The 18,752-nt window shown below is 46.4% G+C and overlaps 2 protein-coding genes across 2 annotated transcripts; one reads left to right on the top strand and one right to left on the bottom strand.

The window, feature by feature from the left end:
- The first annotated feature begins 11,411 nt into the window (after positions 1 to 11,411).
- Positions 11,412 to 12,994, top strand: LOC120682565 (CRIB domain-containing protein RIC9-like). Its single transcript, XM_039964524.1, has 4 exons — positions 11,412 to 11,588; positions 11,726 to 11,826; positions 11,936 to 12,017; positions 12,684 to 12,994. Exons 1-4 carry the CDS (start codon positions 11,540 to 11,542, stop codon positions 12,884 to 12,886), a joined length of 435 nt encoding a protein of 144 aa, XP_039820458.1. The 5' UTR covers positions 11,412 to 11,539; the 3' UTR covers positions 12,887 to 12,994.
- A 4,444-nt stretch (positions 12,995 to 17,438) lies between these two features.
- Positions 17,439 to 18,339, bottom strand: LOC120683426 (vascular-related unknown protein 1-like). Its single transcript, XM_039965510.1, has 3 exons — positions 17,950 to 18,339; positions 17,785 to 17,859; positions 17,439 to 17,687 (listed from the first exon to the last, which is right to left on the bottom strand). Exons 1-3 carry the CDS (start codon positions 18,244 to 18,246, stop codon positions 17,520 to 17,522), a joined length of 540 nt encoding a protein of 179 aa, XP_039821444.1. The 5' UTR covers positions 18,247 to 18,339; the 3' UTR covers positions 17,439 to 17,519.
- Positions 18,340 to 18,752: the final 413 nt, after the last annotated feature.

Raw genomic sequence — 18,752 nt, 5'->3', positions numbered from 1 at the left:
CTCACGCAGCCCCTACTACCGGCGATGGAGCCGAAGTGTCTTCTGGAAGAAAGGGTGAAGCCGCATCCTCGTCCCGGAATACCGCATCCCCCTCCGAAGCGAAGCAGAGCGGCAGCGAAGCTTCATCGAGCTCGTCGGACGGCAGTAGTTTTTTCGTCCGCGATGCTGATCCCGAAGCTACTGCTGTGGAACTCGGTGCGAAGCACAACGCTGTGCTTCTTGGCGGGAAAATTGTGAAATCTCTTCGTTTTGAGAGCCGGGACCGCAAACGTGAGCTTCTGGCCGCGGCGGGCGATTCCTTCTGCTTTCCCATGGAGAAGGACTTGATGGGGAGCGGGGTAAACAGCATCCTGGAAAATGCCCAAGATTTATCGCTGAAGGCCTTCGTGGCTGCGCGGTGTGCTGCTCGGCAACTGGCGGCCGAAAACAGTTCAAAGACTGTTGTTGCCGACTTGGAGGCGAAGGTGGCGTCTCTTGAGAAAGAGAAAACAGAGCTGGAGACGCGCCTCGCCAGATCCGCCGAGGAGAAAAACACCCTCACTACGGAACTCCTCGCGTCCGCTGAACGAGCGGTGAGAGCCGAGGACGCCGCCAAGGCTGCGAAGTTGCTCGCGGAAGACGCCGCGAAGCGCCGAGATACAATGCAACAGCGGCTTCGCACCTTCAAGGAGGCAATAAAGACAGGGTCGGAAAAGCTGCAGGAGGAACTGCCTGACCTCTTCGCCCGTTATGGGCTTGTGGCTCCGGATATGTTCCCGGAGGGCGCCGACTCCATTGGCCTGGGCTCCTTCTTCCAGTGGCTTCGAGCATGCGTCGCCATGCTGGATGCTGGGGCACACTTTCATGAAGACATCAGCGCCATGGTCGCAGTCCGTACGCTCAGCGCCACCGTGTACAGCCTCTTCCCCTCTGAAGCTGGACAGGCTTGCGTTGTGACGAAGGCTCAACTTCGTTCCCTTCGCGACCCCTCCTTCCGCTGGCCAGGCGAGGATACTGTCAACCCGGACGCGCTCCCTGCTTTGGCGAAGAACATCGCTGTCAGCTTCATGGAGCATTTTTTCAAAGGTGAAGGTCGTGTCCTTGTTCAGCGCGAGGTCGAGCGGATGAAGAGCCAGGTGACTTTCATTTATCTATTACTATGTTGATTCCTTGACGGAGAGCTTGCTGACTTCTGAACTCCAATCTTACAGCTACAGTCCAAAGCTGACGCTATTGCGGAGCCCATTCTCCAAGAAGCTGTGCTCGCGGAAGAGAGACCTGGCGGCGAGGGTGAGAACGGCGACAACGGGCGCGGCGGTGCTGATGCAACCCCAGAGCTTGAAGACCCGACGAGGGCGTCCTCTTCCCGTCCTCCGGTTGGCGAGGTGCGAGGGTCGCAGTAGGCTGTTGTATAGGGTGTCAGTTGTAATAGTTATTTTTGTACTCTAACACCTTCGGTGCCTGCGCAGGACCCTGCGTTGGCCCCTGCGCAGGCGGCCGAAGACGTTGCTCCTCACCGACTGAATCGGGGGAACTTTTATGTTGCTGGTGCGTCTTGGACGAAGTTTCATATTCGTTATCCTACGATTTCATTCGAAGCATTCTGGGCGAATAGAGCATGTGTGTATGATCGCCGGAACAAACAGGCGAAGCGTTTTTTTGCCGATTTCCAGCGGGATCCGGCGAAACATGCGAAGATCCTTGCTAACCGCAGGCTTCGTCGTGAAATAAAACGGATTCTTGATACCGATAGGCCTTATAGTTCTCCGGCTGGTCTGCGCGAGCCGAAGCCGGAGCCAGTGGACGACGAGCCCCTGGCGCCTCACGAATTTATGTATCGAAGCAAAGGCATCTTCGCCGAGAGCTCTAGTTGATGTGCGTTGCCCTCGGTTTCAGGGGGTGACTTTGAAAAGTTTCTTCGGCGGACGGCCGAAGAGATAATAGATGCGGTGGTCCGAGACGTGATATCCGAGGTGGACCGCCTAGTCTTCGAAGAAGAGGCCTCGGATGTGTGCGTGTGATTCGTTTCTTCGTGCTTTCACACTAAGTGTAATTTCGTTTTGTACCAATATGTACTTTGTAATTTACTTCGTCTCCTCGGGCGACGTGTATCTTCACTGTGTAACATGTAATTTTTCGTTTATTTCAACACTTCGGGTGGAGTGTATCTTCGCGGTGTAATGTGTACTTTGTAATTTATCATATTGTCAGGCGTTTCAACCTTCGATTGTGCACACGTGTGTTTTGCGAAGCGCCACCCCCCCTTTTGCACGGGAGAGGTTACACGCTTTTTTGGCTGTTCATCTTCACTGGCGTCGTGCGTCGTGCGTCTGGTTTTGCGAAGCGCCACCCCCCCTTCGCTCGACTGGCGGGGAAGATGAACTCCGACTTCTTATTGAATGTTGCATGCCTGCGGGGACTAATGTCGTCGCTTCGATGATAGGGCTTTCCACCCGTCGCTCTGGCGGCGGGATTTTTGTTAGGGAACCTTCGGTTTTTTAGCCGGAGAGGTTCGCGCCTAGCTTCGGTTTCTGCGCGACAGGTTTTTCCACCTGTCGCTCCGGCAACGGGATTTTTGTTAGGGGACCTTCGGCTCTTTAGCCAGAGAGGTTCGCGCCTAGCCTTCGGCTTTCGCGCGACAGGACTTTCCACCCGTCGCTTCGGCGAGGGGATTTTTGTTAGGGGACCTTAGGCTCTTTAGCCGGAGAGGTTCGCGCCTAGCCTTCGGCTTTCACGCGACGGGACTTTCCACCCGTCGCTTCGGCGACGGGATTTTTGTTAGGGGACCTTAGGCTCTTTAGCCGGAGAGGTTCGCGCCTAGCCTTCGGCTTTCGCGCGACAGGACTTTCCACCCGTCGCTCCTGCGACGGGATTTTTTGTTTTCTGGGAAGTGGAGCTAAGGGGAGCGAAGACCTCGATTGGGTTTTGCTCCTCGTGCTCACTTCTTTCAAGCATTAACGGCTTGTTTTCCGCGCCAATGACTCCCCTCTTCGCGTTGACGAAAAGGGATAGATGCTTTGGCGCCTTTGTAACGCGCTCGTTTGTTGGGGGCCTTGTTTATATTTCACAAGGGGTTACATAGGGTCCCGCCTCGTTAAAAACCTCACACCTCCGGCGCCCGAGTGGACGCTCGAAAGTTTCCCCCGTGAGGAAAAGGGTACGGGCCCTTTGGTACATTGTGCTAATTTACAGGAGAAAAAAGGAGAAAATTTTATTCTACGAGCCCCTTCGGTTATTTCCCTCAGGTGGCTTTTACACAACTTCCCTACGCGACTTTCCTACACGTAGTATCTTTGTAGCATGTCCTTGTTCTATGAATATGGGTCTTCAGTGCCTTCTATCGTGCGGAGTCTGCAGGCCTCCGGTCTTGCCATCGATGCGATGATAAACGGGCCTTCCCACTTGCTGTACATCTTCCCTTTCTGCTTGGCCTTCGGTATTCTTCGAAGCACCAAGTCACCATCTCTGATATTCCTGGGCTTCACCTTCTTGTTCCTCCATCTTCGCGTTTCGTCTTGGTATTTACCCAAGTTGATTGCTGCTTGTATCTTACCAGCTTCGATTGTGTCAACTGAGGGCTTGATGTCTTCTTCGATGTTTTCTACCCCTTCGGATGTTCTCCAGGATTTGAGCTTTATTTCCTCAGGTGTTATGGCTTCTTCGCCGTATAGGAGCTTGAACGGTGTGAACTTTGTGGTCCTAGACTCTGTCGTGTTATGAGACCACACGACCCTCGGCAGTTCGTCCACCCATTTTCCCTTTGGCAGCTCAGTGATGTTTTTCTTGATACCTGCGAAGATGATGCCGTTGGCCCTTTCCACCGCGCCGTTGGACTGCGGGTGGTAAACCGATGCGAAACATAGGTTTGTGCCAAGTTGTGTGGCGAATTGTCTGAAAGTTGCGCTGTCGAACTGTTTGCCATTGTCCACTGTGACCTCCTTCGGGACGCCGAAGCGACAGACGATGTTCTGCCAGAAGAATTTTTGCAGGGCTCCTGCTGTGATGTCCCTGAGTGCTTTGGCTTCGACCCATTTGGAGAAGTATTCCACCGCCACAGCGGCGTACTTGTAGTTTCCTGGAGCCGTGGGCAACGGTCCTACTATGTCGATTCCCCATCGCGCGAGGGGCCACACCGGGGGTAGTAGCCGCACCTCGTCGGGTGGGAATTTGCTGTAGGGGGCATGCTTTTGACAATTCGGGCACGTGCGAACCACCTCGTGAGCATCTGCCACGGCCGATGGCCAATAGAAACCTTCACGGAAAGCTTTGCCGACCAGGGCCCTCGTTGCGATGTGCGAGGAACACATCCCTGCATGTATCTCTTCAAGCAGCTGTTTTCCCTCTTCGCGTGAGATGCACCTTAAGAGTGGTGCGCAGACTCCCCCTCGATATAACTCTTCACCTATGATTCTGTAGTTTCTCGCTCGAAGTGCCATTCTTTTTTCTTCCTTCTCGTCCTTCGGGACAAAGTGTCCGCGAAGATAGGCCATTATAGCGGCCCTCCAATCTTCGCTGGTTATGGCATTGATGAATTTAGCTAGTTCTTCGACACAGTTTACGGAGGCCTGCTTTAATGTTTCGAAAAAAAACATCTGGCGGTAATGGATCAAACTGTGCTGCTGCTTTCGCCAGTTGATCAGCTTGCTTATTTTTTGTTCTGGAGAAACTACGGATGCTGAACCCCAGGAAGTGTTTCTCCATGCTTCGCACTGCTGCCAAGTATTTTGCCAGCTCTGGCTTGAGAGTCCTGTTGGATTTGTTTCTTTGACCTGTGATCAACTCTGAATCGGACCTGATAGTCAGTCTTCGTGCGCCCAGTGCCCTTGCTTTGCGAAGACCCAGGAGAAGTCCTTCGTATTCTGCTACATTGTTTGTGCATCCGGTGAAGTCAAGCCTGACTGCGTACTTTAGTTGTGTACCCGAAGGTGCTGTGAGAACTGCCGAGGCCCCTGCTCCATCTCTCTGGTAAGCCCCATCACACTCCAGTTGCCATATTGTTTCTATCTTCGACTGCTCTTGCGAAGGTGCGACTGGTGTCCAGTCTGCGATAAAGTCTGCCAAGACCTGTGACTTGATTGCTGATCTGGAGACGAAGTCAATGGTGTGCTCGGCTAGTTGCGTAGCCCATTTGCCTATCCTGCCGGAGGCTTCTCTGTTCTCAAACATGTCCCGAAGTGGGAAAGATGTTGGAACCTTGATTTTGTGGCTCTGGAAGTAGTAACGCAGCTTGCGTGATGCCATGACCACCGCATATGCCATCTTCTCCATTTCTGAGTATAGCAACTTTGACCCGTTTAGGGCTTCGGAGATGAAGTATATGAGCGACTGTGTTAGTGCTCCTTCGACCGTACGCTCTTCGACAAGGGCGGCACTGATGGCTGCGCCTGATGTGGAGATGTATAACAACAACTCCACCTTCTCCGAAGGGCTGGACATGACAGTCAACTTCTCGATATACTGTTTGAGGTCTTTGAAGGCCTTCGCCTGTTCTTCGCCCCATTCGAAGTTGCCTGATCCTTTCAGCGCCTTGAAAAATGGTAGGCACTTCTCAGCTGATTTTGATATGAATCGATTTAGCGAAGCCAACCTGCCCGTCAACTTTTGTACCCCTTTTCTGGTGGTCGGTGGCTTCATCCGCCTGATTGCTTCTATCTTCTCCGGATCTGCCTCTATTCCCCACGGTGGGGCGCCAAACTGTTGGTGGAGAGTGTCTCCGGAACGGACGAACACAACAACAGTAATGAGCAACACGGAAGTCAAGCAATAAAGTGTTCTTTCTTCATTCCCACGATCCCCCTCAATGAACATTACACAGGGTATTTATAGTTGGCGTTACAACTTCAATGTACAATTACTCTATTGCACCCCTACAACGGTAATATTCTCGGAATATTCCTAAATACGAGCGTAATTTGCTCGTTACAACTTGAGTGCGCCACAGCTCAGCAGCGGGACCCACGCCGACCTCGGCATCTTCGCCACATCCGACGAAGCTCCCGGACCCGCTGCTAAGTACTTTGCGAGACTCGTGTCACCGAGTCTTCGCTCCTCTCCGTCTTCTTGCTCGTGGAACAGCGAAGACGGAACACCTCCGCGATAGCTCCTGGCGTCAGCTTTAGTCTTCCGGGTGCACCGTCTTCGCTTCCTGACCCGAAGACACGCGAAGATGTGTCACCTTCTGCTGGTAGACCTTCGGCTCGCCTTGACTCGATGTCTTCGCATTCCTCCGGTGATCAGACCGAAGGTGGTGACCCCAACAGATCCTCCGGGACCTCTGCTGCAGCGGCATCGTGGTGGAGGACGAGGAGCTCGGCAGCGTCATCCAGCTGCAGGGCGACCACCGCAAGGCCGTCGCCGGCTTCCTCGTCAAGGCCGGCATGGTCAGCAAGCCCAACGTCAAGATCCACGGCGCCTAGCCGCCGCTTGCTTGTTCGGTTTCGATCAGAGTCTGCTAGCTAGCTGTTTCGGTCGTGTTTCCAATTTAGTCGTCGTCGCCGTCGGATGCTCTGTTTGGTAATTCGTGTCTCGTTTTAGTTAGGTTGTCAGATCGTGTGCCGTCGTAATATGGATTGCAGATCTAATCTTCTAGGTCATGTTAAGATCTCGAGTTCGTTTTTGGGATTAATAAAACAGACTTTTGTTATAGCTTTCTTGTCAGTTGCAACCTCTGCGAATTCATGTCATTACTCGTACTTGATAGCAGAAACGTTCACACGTATCCTGATGAAACGTTGCCCTTTTCTTTTGGGAAAAAGTCTACATGAACCCCTCACATATCAGCAGTCATCTACTTAACCCCCAACCTATAAAACTGGGTATTCCACACCCCAATCTTTCTAAAACCAGACAAATAACCCCCTTAAGCGGTTTTGGAAGGTGGTTTTGATTTTTTTCTTTTTTATCTATTTCGAATGGATCATCGAAAAATTATAGTAAATCATAAAAAAATTATAAAATGGAAAATCCAATTTTGTTGGACTCCACATGAGCAGAACCACACATGGAACTTATAATATGGTATAGTTTAATAGAATTTTTTTGCTAAAGATTTTTTATCTATTCTTTTATATAATTAATTGGAATAATTCATAACTGCAGTTTCTATAGTTCGATTGTAGTGAAATTTTTATTTTGACCTAATTATTATATGCTTGTACTGTAGTAAAAATTTCATACTCATTGAATCATGTATTACATAGTTACAAATTTATTTAGGGTTTATGTTTGTTAAATATATAACCAAGTTATATATGATCCAATAAGTATGAAATTTTTACTATCGCTCAAGCATACAATAATTAGGTTACCATAAAAGTTTCACTACAATCAAACTATAGAAATTGTAGTTATGAATTATTTTAATTAATTATAGAAAAGAATAGATAAAAATCTACAACAAAAAAATTGTATTAAAATCTACCATATTATATATTTATTGTGTAGTTCTGCTCATATGGAGTCCAACAAAATTGGATTTTTCATTTTATGATTTTTTAATGATTTAATATGATTCATTCAAAATAAATAAAAAAGAAAAAAATGATAAAACCACCATCCAAAATTGCTCGGGGGGTTATTTGTCCTATTTTGGGAAAGTTGGGACGTGGAATACCCGGTTTTATAGGTTGGGGAGTTAAGTAGACGACTGCCGATAGATGAGGAGATTATGTAGACTTTTTCCTTTTCTTTTGCTTCCATGGAAGCAAAGCCAATGACCAAGGGAAAAACTTCTGAAAAATACGGTGCTCTGCAAAAACTCGTTCTGCTTGTTGAATCCAAAAGGCGCAGCCCGTCATCTGAAATGCACAACTCGTTCCGCTGGTGTGGGACTCGCCTCCAAAGGCCTAGGCCTGTTACAGAAGAAAACTCCTGTGGGCCGCCGCCGCCGCCTCAGATCAAGCCGAATTCCCCCTCAACCAAAGCCCATGAGATAGTACCGTGAGCTGCAGTGCTGAGCCTAGTCGAAACGGTTTGCAAAACATACTCCCACCTTGGAAGCGCAGACCACTCCCACCCAGCTTATAAGGCTGAGCCTCTGCGGACGCAGTACGACCTTACTTGAACAGTATCTGTTCTATAGGATCGTACTGCTGCATCCTTGACCAAATCCTCTACCTTAATAGAGGAAGAGTGGAGTTGCTTCATTATTTTATTTTGCTTTAGCTGTTTGTTTTATTTTTCATGGTCACTAGGCTGCATGAAATGGGCTGAAATTTTCATGGTTACTAGGCTGCATGAAATGGGCTGAAATTTTCACAGTAGTCAAGTTACTCAGATATATACCTTATCTAAAAATTTCAAACCCAGAATCTCTGTGTAACTTTAATTATGATAAGGACATGCTTAACCTAGTAATAAATGATTAGAATTATTTCTTTTGATGCATAGGAGTTTGTTTTATTTTTCATGGTCACTAGGCTGCATGAAATGGGCTGAAATTTTCATGGTTACTAGGCTGCATGAAATGGGCTGAAATTTTCACAGTAGTCAAGTTACTCAGATATATACCTTATCTAAAAATTTCAAACCCAGAATCTCTGTGTAACTTTAATTATGATAAGGACATGCTTAACCTAGTAATAAATGAGAAGAATTATTTCTTTTGATGCATAGGGAGAACAGGTAAAATCCACCCTAGTTACTTTGTGAAGTCAGATATAATGATTATTACTCTATAACTGATTGCCCAAAATGATGTAACAGAATATTTTGCAAATCATCTTAAGTTGCGTTGGATTACAACTCTACAGTGAAGAATTGAATAAATCGTTATCACTAAAATAACTCACGCATATGCATTTCATATAGATTCGACTACTCTCCCAGACGGTACGTACGAGCTGGTGCCGGAGTCCGAGAGTGAGCAGCGTGAAGCTCAAGTGAATCTAACTGAAGTCACTGAAGACCTGAACCAGAGTTCAGAAGAGCCCAAGGCTAGCTCCGCTCAGGAAGAGCCCAAGGCTAGTTCCGCCCAAGTCACTGAAGACCTGAACTCAGATATGTACCTTACCTAAAAATTTCAAACCCAGAATCTCTGTGTAACTTTAATTATGATAAGGACATGCTTAACCTAGTAATAAATGAGAAGAATTATTTCTTTTGATGCATAGGGAGAAAAGGTAAAATCCACCCTAGTTACTTTGTGAAGTCAGATATAATGATTATTACTCTATAACTGATTGCCCAAAATGATGTAACAGAATATTTTGCAAATCATCTTAAGTTGCGTTGGATTACAACTCTATAGTGAAGAATTGAATAAATCGTTATCACTAAAATAACTCACGCATATGCATTTCATATAGATTCGACTACTCTCCCAGACGGTACGTACGAGCTGGTGCCGGAGTCCGAGAGTGAGCAGCGTGAAGCTCAAGTGAATCTAACTGAAGTCACTGAAGACCTGAACCAGAGTTCAGAAGAGCCCAAGGCTAGCTCCGCTCAGGAAGGCAAGCCCCGGAGCATGTTCTACCTATTTTAAATTTATGCAACTATTCATATTCCTATTTATTTGTGCATTTAAGTTGCAGGAATTGTTTGGAACCTTAGTTGCATGATCCTAGGTACCTATGCTTGAACACTAGTATGTGTAGGTCGTTAGTTGGCTATGCTAATGGTTCGGTAGAAGTCGAGTGATTTCCTGTCACTCGCGAGCTCATAGGAGTTGAATGCTTACTACACACTGCAATATAAGGTTTACGGGCGGGGTTGTTGTACTCGTGATACCCCGTCTGTTTAGCGAAAATGGATAAGGCCGCGGTGTGTGGTAGTGGTGGTTAAGCGTTTGAACGTACTAACCACATGCCGAGAATATGGTAATCGGTAAGTTTAAGTACTTGATGGAACCGGCCGTGGAACATACTCCCCACTGTCTGGTCTATGGTCACGCACGGGTGCAGGGCACCCTAGGGCGGTGGGCCTGTTCCATGCCCGGGGAAAAAGGGGAAAAGTCGCGTGGGTGATTGCATTCCTCATGCGTGTGTTTAGGTCTGCCTGGCCAGGTTAACAAATTCGATTCGAATCGTCCGTCTCTCACGGATATTGAGACTGCTTAACCCTTTTGCCACATAGAGTAAGAAGTGGAACAATGACGATGAGAAATATGATTGAATGATGAAAAATAATTGTTTTTCACCATGCATGTTTTAGGGTAGATGCTAATGTAGAATGGTTAATCAAACTAGAACTTGAAAGCTAAAATCGAAAAATAAGGACTTACTCTTTATTGTTTTTCGGCAAAGACAAACCCCTCAAGCCAAAAGCATTGCATGTCTAGTTAGAGGGCTAATTATATCCTAGTCGGGTAAGCCTTGCTGAGTATTAGTATACTCAGCCTTGCTTGTGGCTCCACTTTTGTTTTCAGGTGATACTTTTGAAGATCAGATAGTTAGTTTGACTTGACCGTGTGTTTTACCGCCTGGTTGGTCGGTGGAGTGGGATACGACTCCGGACAACGATGACAATGCCGAGTGATGTCATGTACGGGCTTCATCGTGACATCATGTATCGTCGTTTAGAACTCGTTTATTTCCGCTGCAGTGAACTCTGAACTGCTTTCAATTCGAACTTCAATTACCTTTCGGAGATTTCGAAACTGGTTTGTAATAATTAAGTTAAGACTCTGTAATGTAATGTATCTGTGAAATGTTGTACTCTCTGGACTCACCTTCGTGTGGGTTGCATGTAAGCTTTGGGTTCGATCGACGCTCAGGTGGATTCTTCGGGACTTTACCCGACAGCACTGCCGAATTACTCCGTTTGAAGTGCGTGTTAGCCGGGAATATCCTTAAGATGATGAGTTGACAAAATTCAAGAAGTAGGGAATTTTTGACAAAATTCAAGTAGGGAATTCCAGGAGTTGACAAAATTCAAGAAGTAGGGAATTCCAGAAGTAAGTAGGGAATTCCACAGGGTCACAGAGGAAGAGGAGTTGACAAAATTCTAAGAGGAGTTGACAAAATTCTATAATGATTCTGCCTTAAAAAAGTCATTGCCTTAAAAAGTAGGGTCACAGAGGAAGAGGAGTTGACAAAATTCTAGATTAGCATTCTTAATTATTGCTATCCAAATCTTTCAGTCGAATCAACTGAACCACGGTTATTGCTAGCCACAGAATTGTTGCCTACTCCAAATCTATCAATATATATAAGACCAGAATTCCACGAGGTGGTTTACTCCAAATCTTTTAGTCGAATCAACTGAACCACGGTTATTGCTAGCAACAGAATTGTTGCCTACTCCAAATCTATCAATATATATAAGACCAGAATTCCACGAGGTGGTTTACTCCAAATCTTTCAGTCGAATCAACTGAACCACGGAGAAGCACATGTCAACATCGCCAACAACTCTTTGTGGGTATGTTGATCAACGTTCTTTTTGCAGAAATGTATCCACTAATCCATCATTATGAACGAGATGACATTTCATTCTTCACAATCACAAAACCAGGTTGATACTGCGTCTTTGTCAGGGGCCAGAAAAGCCTTTGAAACCCGTCTTACTGCTCGTCTCTCTCGCCTGCCTCCTTGTTTCCCAAGGCCGCCCTGCAGCGTCTCCAATGGCGTACAAGGTGAAAGGGTTGTTCAAGGTCATCTCCCGGATCTTCGGTAAGTGAATCCTTCTTTCACATGTGAATTCTTTCTGAACATCGACCACGTACGGTGAACAAGGACGGACAGACAGACGCATGTTTTCTTGCACATCGTGTATGTTCAGTGCATGCTTTGTTGCATCGTTCTTGCAGTGGTGAAGGAGCACGAGATGGAGATCGGTTATCCGACGGACGTGAAGCACGTCGCGCACATCGGCTGGGATAGCGCGGCGGGGAATGCCTCTCCAAGCTGGGTAAAAAAACACCTGTATTTTTTTCCCCAATCATTGCTGTAACCTATCCAAATGTCTGCTGGTTAGTTCATCTTTTTTCTTCTCTGCGTTATCTCGCGTATCCTCACAGATGAACGACATCATGACATCCCCCAACTTCTCGTCCTTGGGCAACTTTGCTGCGTCCACAGGGACCTCCTGGGTTTCTCAAGGTACGGTGATCAACCGACCTGCATTTTTCTCTTTCTTCAGTACAGAAAACACTGCGCTGTTTGATATTGGTAATTCTATGTGTTGATGCGCTGCGATTTGCTCATGTCACCGTGTTTCGCGGTTTCTGTGTCGGCTCGTCGATCCCGTATCTGTAATCGCAGAGCACATGCTAATTAGTACTAAGAAAAACGCACGCTTCGTCAGGTTTCTGAAGTCTGAAGTCTGAACTACCAGCAGCATCTCTGAATTGCTGCTGGTAGGCAGTGGGTCGTGCAGACAAATGGGCATTGAATAACACGATTCCGTTCATTGCTTCATGGAAACAATAGGAGAGACTTGTCCCGAAAACATCTTGGTTCTTGCTTCGTAAGGCAAGGTAAGGCAAACCTGAAGCTTCCTGTGATGGAGACATGTTGGATCATTCAATTGGTGTCGTTCATGCCTGGGTTCTGCAAAGAGTACAACTGGTCGGCCGTCGGCGTGTGGTTGGTGTTCCAGACGACAGACGCCGACCGCGGTCAGGCAACAGGCAGACATCGGAGCACAGTGCTTCTTCTTCCAAGATCACACGCTGATTCTGTTTCCTCCCTTCCAGAATTAGCGAGGATCCCGCGTTCTGTTCTTGCCGTGCGCTGACACGCGTTTCTGTGGCGACTGTCTGGCAGGGGCGGTTTCAGAGACCACCGGCCGGCGGGAATCGGCTACTTGTCCCGACGTTCCAAGGCCGCTCGGGAAGCCGAGGGGGAAGAAGCCGGAGGACGGATCGCCAACCGCGCCGTCGACGTCCACGGACGAGCTGGCGTCACCGCCGCCAGCGGCCGCTGAGGCCGAGGCTGCCGATAGCGCTGCTGCAGATGGCACGCGATGATCCAAACTGTGTTCCGGTCTTTTCTTATTGTCGTGTAGGCAATGGCAACGAGCCAACGATTGTATGTCTCGACTTTGTTTCAACTTTGAGATTGGATTGCAGATGATCAAAAATGGAACGAATGCAACGAAATAGAATGCGACGATCTGTTTGTTTAATTGTTTGTTGACTTGTTCCTGGGCCTAGTTCGTTCATTGTCTCTCCTTTTAGGCCCAGAAAGAAGAAGAATCAGCCCATGTAGGCCCGCTAAGCCTTATTATTATGGGCTGCGTTGTTGTCCTCTCTGACGGCCCGCCGGCTCGAGTAAGTGGGATTTCCACGTTGGACATCCCGTTTGTCTGACCCGGCCCATCTTTTGCCGAGACGAAATCCACCCTGCCGCCGCCGGCCGCCGGAGCTCTCTCCGTCGCGCGGCACTCCATCCCGCCGTCGGCGAAAGATTGTAAGTCACGCAAGTGAGTTCCCCTCTCGTGCTCGTATTGAGGGTGTGTTTCCACCCCGTAAACGCAAAAAAGTCATAAACACATTAAAGTAAAAAAAAATCTTGCTAATTTGAAGTACTAAATGAAGTCTATTTATAAAATTTTTTGCATGAATGAGCTGTAAATTGCGAGACGAATCTAATGAGCCTACTTAATCCATGATTTACAACAGTGATGCTACAGTAACCATCCGCTAATTATTGATTAATTATGGATTAATTAGCATCATTAGATTCGTCTCGCGATTTACAATCCATCTGTGTAAAAAGTTTTGTGAATAGACTTCATTTAGTGCTTCAAATTAGAAAGATTCGAAATGCAAAATTTTTTGCATTTACACCCTACCGAACTAAACACGGCCTGAACCAAATGTCCGTACTCCCCTCCTTTCCCCCATTTCCTCCTTGTCCCATGGAGTCCCCGTGAGACGATTTTGAATTGTTGCTCCGCATTGTCCTACCAAACTTGATTGGCGAGGCAACTTGCTAAAAATTATGCTTTCGATGGGTGCGGGCCTGTGGAGGGACTAAAAATTTTCCTCAGAGCCAAGACATTTGGAAAGATTATTGCATCTTGCGACTGGATTGGTGCTCCAAAACCGCCCACTGGTGCGGCGGCAGTCGGATACTCTGATACTCATGTGCCAGCGCGCCGTATGGTACCAGCGTGCGCGTCGGCTGCAGCCTCCAGCGATGCGCGTGGCGCCAGAAAAGTACAAGGCTTCGAGCAAGTTGCGAGGGGATCGATCGAGATTCGTTCAAACGATGCAGAAGGTTACAAAGTTCCAACCGCTGGAATGGAGGCTTTCTTCCTTTCTTTTATGCGCATGATTTTGCAGTTCCAACATATAATCGGTTCCTTGTCTCTTTCGGAGCCGGTGATCCCTAGCCGTTGCCGATTCCGATGCCTTTGGTTGGCTCCGGCGCCACTGCATTCTATGAACCTGCCCCATCTATGGTTGGCCCTGTGCTATATCATACTATGGTCTGTAGTGTTATGCTATGTTAGTCTCTTGCCACCTTGACTAGGAGAAGGGTCCATCTAAAACTTTCTTCTTGGGTCAACCGTGAGTAGAAAATTGACAGTGGCCTTTCAGTTCGGCGTCGGCAGAGTCCTCAGTGCCCTGCGATTAGATTCTCACTTCAGTATGTCCCAAGGTCACCTACAAATTACAGGTAGCAACGTGACACTGAACCATGAATCCCTTTTAGATAGGGAAGAATCGTATGCTTGATGTCCTTCAGTTTGGTAGTAGCCAATATTCCAAATTCTAACTTGGCATATGCATCAGTATTTTCAGTTAAAATAAAGACACCCTTATCTGTTTCTGCCTTTTGTCATTTTTTCCTTCTTCCTTGTTTTTCCAAATGATACATTTCACCTTAATATTGTTGAAATGCCGGCACTATTCATATTTTTCGCACTTTTTAGGTGTCAACCAGACTCATGAAAGTGACTGTATTCTAAGGAAGTTCCCAACAGCTGTAATGCTTAAATCTACAAATGCAAGGTTGTCACTGAAAAGTCCATCGAATATATGAATACTAATGAGGATGCCAGTCAGACATGCCAAGTGGGTTTTTTTAATTAAAGGCTTATCCAATGAGCTTTTCTACAGAAAGGACCCTTTGGAAGCACTAGGGATGTACTATACAACAACAACATAGCCTTTTTTCCCAAACAAGTTGGGATAACATAGTCTTTTTTCCCAAGCAAGTTGGGATAGGCTAGAGATGAAACCCGAAAGAAATAAGTTCAAGGTTCAGGCACATTGATAGCTAGTCTCCAAGCGCTCCTATCCAAAGCTATCTCTTTAGAGATATTCCAATTCTTAAGGTCTCTCTTAACCGACTCATCCCACATCAGTTTAGGTCTACCTCTACCCCTCTTTACATTATCGACCCGCTCAAGAACCCCACTACGCACCGGCGCCTCAGGAGGCCTTCGTTGGACATGTCCAAACCATCTCAACCGATGCTGGGTAAGTTTCTCCTCAATTGGTGCCACTCCGACCCTATCCCGAATAACTTCGTTCCGGACTCTATCCCTCCTTGTGTGCCCGCAAAACCACCGCAACATCCGCATCTCTGCTACACTCAGTTGCTGGACATGTCGCCTTTTTGTAGGCCAACATTCAGCACCGTATAATATCGCCGGACGAATTGTTGTCCTATAGAACTTGCTTTTTAGCTTTTGTGGCACCCTCTTGGCACAAAGGATGCCAGAAGCTTGACGACATTTCAACCAGCCAGCTGAAATTCTATGCCTAACATCTTCATCAATGTCGTCATCCTTTTATAGCACCGATCCTAAATACCTAAAAGTATTCTTCTGGACCACCACTTGCCCATCTAGACTAACGTCTCCCCCCTCATGCCTAGTCGCGCTGAAATCGCACATCATGTACTCGGTCTTGGTCCTACTAAGTCTGAACCCTTTCGACTCTAACGTGCTTTTCCACAGCTCTAACTTCCTATTAACCCCTGCCCTACTCTCGTCAACTAGCACCACATCATCAGCAAAGAGCATACACCAAGGAATCTCACCTTGTATATCCCTTGTGACCTCATCCATCACTAAAGCAAATAAATAAGGGCCCAATGCTGACCCCTGGTGTAGGCCTATATTAATAGAAAAGTCAGTGGTGTTGCCATCACATGTCCGGACAAACATCGTCGCATCCTTTGTACATATCCTTAATGAGGGTAATGTACTTAGTTGGGACTTTGTGCTTCTCCAAAGGCCACCACATGACATTTCTCGGTACTTTGTCATATGCCTTCTCAAGGTCAATAAAGACCATGTGCAAGTCCTTCTTCTACTCTCTATATCTCTCCATCAATTGTCGTATTAAGAAAATCACCCCATGGTTGACCTTCAAGGTCAATGAACCATGGATGTACTATAATGGAACAAAAAATAAATAGTCACCACTTGTGAAATAAAGTAACTGTGCCTTTTCCAGCTATTACTCATTATAGTCGTCTTGGGGTAACGAATGCACAGAAATGTGCCATGCAGTGTGCATATTTTATCTGGACAATATAGTAAACTAGTATTTGAGTCCATCTTTTGTTCTGTTCTGCGTCTAAATGTTAAAGGGGTGAACTTGGTTGCCAAGCTTTCAGAACTTAGTATGCAGGCATTACAATCAGAAAGGCTCATGTTCTTTTTAAGACCTGAAGGGCTTATGTAAATTCCAGTTAGATTAATGTGAAGCATATCTGTAGGACACTCATGTCCTTTAAAATGACAAAGCTTGGTACTATTTAGGAGAAATGCCATAGAATATTCTTGCATTCTCCAGAATTCAGGGTCCACTTGATGCTAACTGTCTCCTTGTGATAGCACATGCAAATATCTTATTTTGATAGAGAAATGTGTTGCTAGTTGCAACCTCTGCAAAGGGTGTATAAATTATTGAACTGAACTTATTCCATGAACACTAAATTACTTGTTTTGGTTTTGTCAGGACTTCGTATTTTTGGAAGGTCAGAGATGCCACCTGCTTACTCTGACTGATTAATAAGGTTTTTGGTACTAGCCATTCATTAAAGAAATTTTAGCTTCCAGTGTCTTGAGGTCACTATTACAACTTGCTTCTAGGTGGTCATCATATTACTGACGTATGCACAAACATAAAGGGATTCCCTAAACATGTGGTCTGTAAACTGAGTCAAGCAGCCAATCATATCGTTAAATTATTAATTTTGTGATTCCCACTCAAGCTAAGCTGTTACATCCTACTAACTGCTGAGCTAATCACCTGCATTTCAGTTTGATGGGCATATATACCATAGAAGTTTGAGAATTCCATCTGCTGAAATGAGGTATATGCATACATGTTCCGAACTTGCAAGCTATCAGGGAGTTGCACTGCAGGGTTTCCCTGAATTCTGTAATTTAATATGTTACTGCTCAATGAAACTATATTCAAAGTTTTCTCAATGTCATGAATTCGATTTCTTGTGTTGCTTGTTTGTTTCTTTCCCAATAGTTGAACTTTTCTCTCTGTTTGAATGGTATGATCAGAAGAGCTCAGCAGCTAGATGGGAGTATGTTCTCTTAGCTGACAAAAGAGCGCGATGTATGAACTATAATATAATTGGAGTATACAATTGCATTGAATACTGGTAATACATGAACTGTAATCATCCGAGATAGTTTATCAACATGGAGATAGGGACCAAGCAAAGCCCTTTCTTCCTTAGCTCATTACTCTCATACAGTGCCTTCTCATTGTTACTATAACTATTGATCAGTTGTTGATCTACTTTCGTCACCTGCTGCTGTGAACCCACAGCTTCCAAGTACTTGGCCTGCAATATTCCAAGAGCACACAGTTGTAAGTAAAACAAGGGGTAAGCAACCATCACCAGCAAAAAGGAAGAGAATGAGACTGTTTCAGAAGCATACCAGGTGGGGCATGTTGAACTCTTTTGCATCCATGGTTGACATTGCCTTGATATCAAAATTTTCCATGGTAGCTACCTGCGCAACAACAAACCGCAATCACGTTAGAAGACAAGCTATGCAATGCTGCTATTTGACAAGCTACTAACTAGCGAATCTTTTGCTAACCTTTTGGCCAGCTGCAGAGGAACAAGCCGTGTCCTGTAGAGACTCATCTTCCTCTTCGTCGTCGTCACACATCATCAGCTCGGACGTGATGAAGGAGACGTCATCGTCGAAGGAATCAAAGGAAGAAGAGAAGCCGGAGAAAAAGCTACAGCCAGAGACTGCTGCTTGTTGATCCATCTCCCTGTCCTGTGGTGTTGCCAGGAAGTTTGCGATGTGCATCGCCCAGCTGCTCTCGCCGGCTGACATGGTGGATGTGGGTGCTGGGCTGACGCATGAGGAGGGCGATTTGTTCTCCATTGTGATCAGTGCCTGTATGAACGAAGTAGCACAAGAAGATAAGAAGCAGAAGCAGCAAGTTTTTTTTTCTGCTGTTCTTCTTTGGTGCCTCTGGATATGGAGTGGAGGCTCGCTACAGTCCGTGGCTATATATAGCTCTAGGGAAGGAACGGATATGGCTTGTGGTAGCTGCAGCAGTACATGAGTATGAACTGTCTCTCAGTGGGAATACAGTTGAAAAATCCCTCTCTGAGAATCTTCCCGTTGCCTACTTTATTATTCTGTAATGATCGAAGATTGTTGTACGCGCAGTAGCATATGGTGTATATTGTATGGTTATTATGATAACTATTATATTTATAGTGTACTCTTTCAAGCTGATTGAGCCGATGAGGCCGTTGGGATGTATCATGTATATATCAGCAGCGGCCAATTGCAATCGGCATGTATTTCCAGTGAGAGCTCCACTTCACCTGCTGCTGCCGCAGCTGCTGCTTTTAATTTTCGTCCAGAATCCAGATGAATCC

The sequence above is a fragment of the Panicum virgatum genome, chromosome 7N (genome assembly GCF_016808335.1).
Source record: "Panicum virgatum strain AP13 chromosome 7N, P.virgatum_v5, whole genome shotgun sequence".
Lineage (NCBI taxonomy): Eukaryota > Viridiplantae > Streptophyta > Magnoliopsida > Poales > Poaceae > Panicum > Panicum virgatum.
Note: the sequence above shows the minus strand (reverse complement) of the source record. Positions and strands in the feature narration are given on the sequence as shown.

Coding starts and splice junctions, on each gene's coding strand:
- LOC120682565 (XM_039964524.1), top strand. CDS start 11,540: ATGGCGTACAAGGTGAAAGGGTTGTTCAAGGTCATCTCCCGGATCTTC. Junction 11,827..11,935: donor GGAATGCCTCTCCAAGCTGG/GTAAAAAAACAC, acceptor GTATCCTCACAG/ATGAACGACATCATGACATC. Junction 12,018..12,683: donor GACCTCCTGGGTTTCTCAAG/GTACGGTGATCA, acceptor ACTGTCTGGCAG/GGGCGGTTTCAGAGACCACC.
- LOC120683426 (XM_039965510.1), bottom strand. CDS start 18,246: ATGGAGAACAAATCGCCCTCCTCATGCGTCAGCCCAGCACCCACATCC. Junction 17,860..17,949: donor CCTCTGCAGCTGGCCAAAAG/GTTAGCAAAAGA, acceptor GTTGTTGCGCAG/GTAGCTACCATGGAAAATTT. Junction 17,688..17,784: donor AGTTCAACATGCCCCACCTG/GTATGCTTCTGA, acceptor GGAATATTGCAG/GCCAAGTACTTGGAAGCTGT.